At 45.7% G+C, this 7,251-nt stretch overlaps 1 protein-coding gene across 6 annotated transcripts in view; it reads left to right on the forward strand.

Annotated features, from left to right (window-relative positions):
* Window positions 1-6,853, forward strand: part of PHF20L1 (PHD finger protein 20 like 1) — a 70,528-nt gene extending 63,675 nt beyond the window's left edge. For all 6 annotated transcript variants that reach the window (XM_053313625.1, XM_053313624.1, XM_053313626.1 and 3 more), the window contains 2 exons: window positions 1,091-1,256; window positions 4,781-6,853. In XM_053313625.1, coding sequence (XP_053169600.1) covers window positions 1,091-1,256; window positions 4,781-4,923 — 309 coding nt within the window. In that variant the 3' untranslated portion in view covers window positions 4,924-6,853. The remainder of the gene's footprint in view (window positions 1-1,090; window positions 1,257-4,780) is intronic.
* Window positions 6,854-7,251: the final 398 nt, after the last annotated feature.

A 7,251-nucleotide genomic window follows, 5' to 3' on the forward strand; every position in this document is an offset into this window, starting at 1 on the left:
TTCCATCACAGCAGAGAGGACCAAGGAAGTTGCAACAGCTGCAGCCCCATTCAGACATTACGTTGTACAAGAGGACAGGCATCTGTACCCTCGTATATGTGTTTGTGTAAATTACTGTACACAAATCATCTTAAAATTGGACCTGGGTGCATACCCCTTGGGAGAGGAGAGCTGGTTTGAAGGAGAGCTGGTCTTGTGGTAGCAAGCATGACTTGTCCTCTTAGCTAAGCAGGGTCTGCCCTGGTTGCATATGAATGGGAAACTAGATGTGTGAGCACTAGAAGATATTCCCATCAGGGGATGAAGCTGCACAGGGAAGAGCAGAAGGTTCCAAGTTCCCTCCCTGGCAGCCTCTCCAAGACAGGGCTGAGAGAGACTCCTGCCTGCAACCTTGGAGAAGCCACTGTCAGTCTGTGCAGACAATACTGAGCTAGATAAATGAATATCCAAAGGTACTTTTCAGTGAGAAGTGGAGGGATGATATGGTGGTGGACAGGGTCAAGAAATGGTATTGGTTTGTGACTAGCAGTCTAGAAGTCCTGTGCATATTCACCTCCAGCTTGTGGATTGCTGCCAGCAGATGTCTACAAACGAAGAGAATTAGAAGTTTTCTGCCTCTAAAACGAATAAATACAACAGATAGCAGGGCTGTGCACAGAACTGAGGATCCGATCAGGTTCAGATGCAGTTGTATCATTCACTGATATAAATGGCCAGATCAAGCTAATACAGAGGGCCAGATTGAATTTGTGGGATCGCTCGTAGTAATGGGAAATCATGGAATTGCCTGTGACTATTTTGTGCTATATTAACATTTCCAGGGGTGGGAGACTCTTGTTAGGGCTGCTTGCCACTTGAGTTCCAGGCAGATGGGTCCAAGAGTTTCAGACGAGGCAACCTTTGCACAGAGCGTCACCTTGGATGCCTTCTCATTGTGCTGAGTCACCATGAGCAGCTCTGCTTCATCTCACTCCTGCAGCAACAAGACAGATGGTGGAGTTGGGTGGACACGTGGTGACCCCACCTTACACTAGTTGCAGCCTTAAAACGGGACCCAACCTTTTGCTAACTGTTTTTCTGTTTTGCACAGAGGCATTCGGCCGAAGGGAACACTGTGTTTGTATTTAATGAAAAAAGAGGAGCTGAAGAACATGTAGATTCCCGTCTTCAGTGGCAGCTAAATCTCCTCACCCACATAGAGAATGTACAGAATGAAGTCACTAGCAGAATGGACCTGATCGAAAAGGAAGTGGACGGTAACTATCTTAAAGCAGTAAGATTATACCTTGATCGCCCCCATCCCAAGGGTGGGCAACATGTTTTTAAAACTGGTGTACAATTTAGCATACAGTGTACACAATATAACTTCAGTTAGTCTAATGCAGGGGTAAGCAACTGGAGGCACTCCCACGGTTGTTGAACTACAACTCCCATCATCCCCAGCCACAAAGACTTTGTCTCTGGAGAAATGCTTAAAAGGCGTATGTTCCCAAGGGAGTTCCATAATTGTAGGGCAGCCATCTGTTAACACCCATTCTCTCCACCACGACACCCAAACAAAAGCAGTCAACCTCATATTAATTTCAGTACTAAAATAACATAACGGTTGGAAGTGCCTGGTTCAAATCTTGCCTCAGCCATGAACTTGCCTGGTGGCTTCGAGAAGTCACTGTTCCCTCAGTCTTCCACCCACCTCCCCCAGCATGGGGAAATAATGGCTTGCAGTCTGTGCGAACAGTTCTGCTCTTTGTGCAAACGCAGAAAAATTGCACAAACTGATTCGAGCAGTGAATGGCCACTGGAAATAATGGCCGTTGGTTGTGCAACTCCATTTGCGCAATTTTTGCACCTGTGCAAAGAGCACTGTTGTGCAACTGTGTGCATGTTCCACCACAATGTGCGTGCAGCAAAGCACAGAATGTGACCCCCAACACTAGCCTACTGCACCAGCTGTTACAAATGCGGATACAATGCAGGGTTCTCAAACTTGACACAGTATTGTTGGGCTACACCAGGGTGAAGCAGCCTTTGGCACTTGACCTGTTGAACTAAAACTCCCATCATGGGGAGTTCTCATTCAACAACAGCCGGAATGCCAACGTTTGTCTACTCCTAGACTACACAAGTGGCCAAGTTACATATACCATATTTTTGCACCAAGAATCTGTGGGCAGCGTTCCCTCTAAGGCGTGTTCACATGAGGATGCTCACAAGTTTGTTTTTTTAAATGTCTGCTCAGTAAATTTTAGATCCTGCTCAGGATCTAAGCAGGGTCCAACCCTTCAGGGTCCAACCAGGAAGGCCCCACTCTGAATGCACATGTGCACACACTGCCTTGATATTGCTGTCCAGAACAAAACTCATTCCGCACACAGATGAAAAAAATGAGAACACATTCCCCGTGGATTCTACAGTTTTTTACAAAAAGAAAAGGAGGGTGTGGGAACTTGAAAGCGTGCGGGGCTATCTAGTAACTCCCTGTCAGCTACCTCCTTTGTGGCCACTCCTCCACTCCTCCTCCTCCAACTGCTTAGTATCCAACACACTGCGGCACCCCCCATCAGCCACACTCGACTGCCATTCCTCACCTCTCCCCCCCCCCGTCCTTACCAACACACACGCAGCTCTAAGTAGTTCCAAATCCTCCCTTCCAATGTTCCCTCTAAGGCATACACACATGTGCATGCTCACAAGTTTTTTGATGTCCGCTCAGTTAACTTTAGATCCCACTCAAGTTGAATCAGGAAGGCGCCACTCTGAATGCATGTGCACATACACTGCCTTGACAGTGCCGCCCAGAACAAAACTCATTCTGCACACAGATGGAAAAAAATGATAGTACACTGCTCCCTTCTCATTCGAACAGCGAGAGAGGCGACTGAAATTCCTAGCGCTGCATGAGTTGGTGTAACGGATTAAAGCCTTTGTCTAAGAGCATACCCATGTGAAGGGAAGAAAAATGCTGAATCATCCCCGTATGCTTTCCAGGCAAGGCTTTTCCTTACTTTAATGTATTTCTGGTAGGTTCAAAAATGGCTGCTACTACCACCCTTCTTTATCACAGAGCTTGACCCCCACTGGGCTTGGGGTGGAAATCCCAGGGAAAAACTCCTTTATGTAACTTTAAGCTAAATGCAAATACCTTCCACATGCAAGCCTACCCATGGTGAGAAAACTGATTCAAGTGGATAGAGACTGAAGCGTGTTTGTATCAAAGTAAAAAAACTCCTTTCTCCTGAGCCAAAAATCCACCCAGAGGGGCTTGTACAATGCAAAGGACAGAAAGAAAAAAAAGTTTGATTCAAAGGCTACAGACCGCTGCCGTCTGAGAGGCTCTCAGCTTTTAGTTGCAAGTAAAAATAGTCAATGGTTACAAGAATACTTCAGAAAGTACCCCAGTTGCAAGGAACAGGGATGCAGGAAGATACAAAATATGTGACACGGAGACGTGACGTGCGCACGTGCAAAAGGCTTTTTGAAGCCTTTTCCCGACAACTGGGGGAAGGGGCGGCAGGGAGGTATCCTGCCGCCCCCAAAGCTTTACATAACGAACGCGCCAGCGGGGGAAACGCGGGGGGGGGGGGATAAGTACATCCTCCCCCGCCCTTAAAGAGCTCCCCACACCAGTGCCGGACCGCCCTCATGTCCGGACCGGTTCGGAGGCCTTCAGAATGGCCTCCGGACCGGTCCGGGCTCATCCCTACTTCCCAGGACTTGCAGAGAGATTTTCCTGCAGCCAGACCACATGACCACATCTTCTCCTCCTGCACTCCCAGCCAGCGTCTTCTGACAAAGGATTCTTCTCTTCTTCCCAATGGCTCTCTAGGTCCCACCCACCTAGTGTGCTGATTGGCTGGAGTTCACCAGCCTGTCAGTCAGGACAGGGTTCACTTCCGGTTAACTCTTTAGGGGAAGGCTGTCCGGTCACTACATCTGGATCCTAAATTAGAGGTGCAGCTGGATTAGGCAATGGCATTGGGCCCAGTCTCTCATTTAGTGTCCAGCACACATGGCGCTAGGAATTCCGGTCGCCTTTCTCATCACTCAAAGGAGAAGGGAGATGATGGAGTTCCTTGCACTGCCGTGTTCTGGATACTACTGGTAAGCCGGGGGGCGGGGAGTAGCAGTGGAGTGTGGCCGTCCTGCTTGCCCCCAGCCTTGCACCCAGAGCACATCTTATCCCCTCACTTGCTCCAAGGACGCAGGGCATGCACCCCCCCCAGCCCTCCCTCAAACAGCAAGGTGTGTGTGTGTGTGTGTGTGTGTGTGTGTGTGTGTGTGTGTGTGTAAAGCACAGGAAGAGGAAACAGCAAAAAAAGGAAGAATGTGGGGAGCAGCTGGGCAAGAGCCACTCAAAACCTTGGGCTCTAAACAAGTGTGGGCACTTGCCATGGACAGGTTCTTAGTGTGAAAATATGGTACACATTATATCAGTGCAAATACACTATCGGGGAGGTTTCCAACTTGGGTCCCTCGGATGTTGTTGGACTACCACTCTCATCATCTCCTGCCACAATGGCCAAGGCTGTAGTGGTTGGGGATGATGGGAGTTGTAGTCCAAAACAGGACTGCAGGGGGGCCAAAGTTGGGAACCTCTTTTCTAGATAGTGGCTGAAAGTGTCCTTTTGGAGAAGCTTGGTTCAAGAATTAAGTGATCACATTCTGAACTGTATAATGTCACATTGCAGTGGTTGGAGACTATGGGAATTGTAGTCCAACAATATCTGGGAACCTCCCTGATATTATGTGCATCGAACTTGTGTCTCTCTTACGTATGCAGTTTTAGAAAGCTGGCTGGACTTCACTGGAGAATTGGAGCCACCGGATCCTCTTGCACGGCTGCCTCAGCTCAAGCGTCGGATCAAGCAGCTCATCTCCGACATGGGAAAAGTCCAGCAAATAGCAACCCTTTGTTCAGTATGACAAAAAGGAAGATTTCAGGATTGCAAAATAGGTCCTTGCAGTGAAATTCTTATGATCCACAAAACTTTATGGAAAGGGCAATTAAAACAGAACAGAAGTTTGAACACTACTCCTTGTTCTGTGCAGATTCTCTCATCATTCTGGAGAAGGGGGGAAATGGTCAGAATTTCCAGAAAGGTTCACCAGTATGTTCTGCAAGATGGTGAATTAATGCCTAGACTATTCCTTCTATACAATGGTGTAGAAATCTCTACGAATACATGTTTTATATGTTTTCACAGGCAATAGCAGAAGGGAAAACTCAAAAGGGAGGGGGAAAACTATTAAGTCCTCGGAGCGACGCTGAAAGAAGTTGTGAATCTGCAACGTGTTTCTTCCAGTGTACGTAGCAAAACAAGGAGATTTGTACCTGCCGGTATTTTTGAAGGATGGAAAAATTGAATGCCCATTTTTCCTTGTCCAGTGGATGTGATCCAGGAAAATGAGAAGTACTAGCTTCCGTAATGAAAATAGAGGGACTTTGTTTTGTTTTTTTGAGGTGGTCTCTTTATGAATATTATTTTTTTAAGCAAAACCTTACTTGCAATGATCTTATGCTCCCTTTTTAGAAACAAAAGTGGGAGGGTAGTGGTCAGAAGTGCCAAATAATGCTTTCGAAAACCACTGAACCAAGAGTGAGGGTTGTTCAAAGGGTGTTCACCTCTCCCCCCACCCTGACTGCCAGCCAGTCCTCCATGGTGTCAGCAAATCCAGAATCGTACCTAGTTTGTTTGTCTTATCCATAGCTGCAGTATTCAGGGCTCACAGTACAATTTTAAATTTATTTATCCTGGGTGGCTCTGTTTATCATCCTCAGCTGGATTGAGGAATGACAAGAGCATCCAAAATGCCGGTGGCTGGCTGTGAAAACAGGGTCCCATTTCCCACGTTAATCATTTTTAAACTTTCTCTTAGAGAATGGGAGAGAGAGAGAGAGAGAAATCGCAACATGGGTAGACACTACATGGGTGTCTACCTGCAAGATAGACCTGTTGAATGCCAAGAATCCGAGAATAGTTGATCAGTATCTGTGTCTTTATCCCAAATTCACGTTATTGGAGAAACTGGAGTGTGATCTGCAGGAGTGCTTGATGTGAATGAAAATCACAATGTTGGTTGCTGCCCTTTCAGAGTGGATCTGGATGAAAATCTGTTATCAATTTAGATGCATTGAGTTATGAGTTGGCGAAGCATCCTGAAACCAAAGATATTCTCTGGTTGCCGTTTTTTAATTGTTTCTGGACCAAGTCCGAAGCCTTCACTTTGACCTTTGCTCATCTGCATTCTTGCTGCACCCAGTGCTACAATATACGTGTTGGGCTATATGTGCATGTGTGTGTATATGTATATATATATAAATATATATATATATGCACACCCATCTACATACTGAAATCTAGAGACATATTTATATTGACACATCTGGTTTTATTACAATAGACTAAGACCTTGGTGACAAAATATTTAAAATGTTACCTTTTAACTAGCAGTTTCTTAAAAAAGAAAAGAAAATGAAAATAATGTATGTACAGGTTTTGAAATTTGTAAAATAAAAAATAAAAAATTAAAAACATTTGACAGTTCAAAAGGGGCTGTGTAACAGGTGACAGCATGATACTTGAACTCTTTATGCCTCCCCGACTGGTCCAGTGCTGGTGATGGGTATAAAAGCATACGTGAGCTGCCTGATGGGGCAGTAAACTTGAAGTTCCCCGGGATAAGAGTACAAGCCACTGTACATTACAAATGTATTTAAATTTGCGGAAACACTGTTCTATATGTAAGGTACTGTATGTAAAGCTGTTTATTAAACTATTCTGCATACTCTGCATTCTTTCACACTTCTTGTTCACCTGCCTGAAATACTATTAAAAAATTACAGACCACCAGATTTGCTTAAATGCCTTTCATCATGTTGAAAAACGGATCAGAGACTTCTTGAGCAAAGATTCTGAATGTGCTGTTGTAGACTATGATAGAAATGACGAGGAGCCTCCAGAGTGTTTTACTGGCCTGCCACGTTTCAAGAGGAGTAACTCTTCCTCACGGGCATTGCTTGAAGTTATTGTAAAGGGAAAGTGTGCTGTCAAGTCAATTTCAGCTCCTGGTGCCCACAGAGCCCTGTGGTTTGCTTTGGTAGAATATGGCCAGGGGGTGGGTGGGGTATGATTGCCTCTTCCTGTGCAGTATGAGATTATGCCTTTCAGCATCTTCCTATATCGCTGCTGCCTTATATAGTACCAGCAGGGATTCGAACTGGCAGCCTTCTGCTTGTTAGTCAAGCATTTC

The sequence above is a fragment of the Hemicordylus capensis genome, chromosome 4 (assembly GCF_027244095.1).
Source record: "Hemicordylus capensis ecotype Gifberg chromosome 4, rHemCap1.1.pri, whole genome shotgun sequence".
NCBI classification, from domain to species: domain Eukaryota; kingdom Metazoa; phylum Chordata; class Lepidosauria; order Squamata; family Cordylidae; genus Hemicordylus; species Hemicordylus capensis.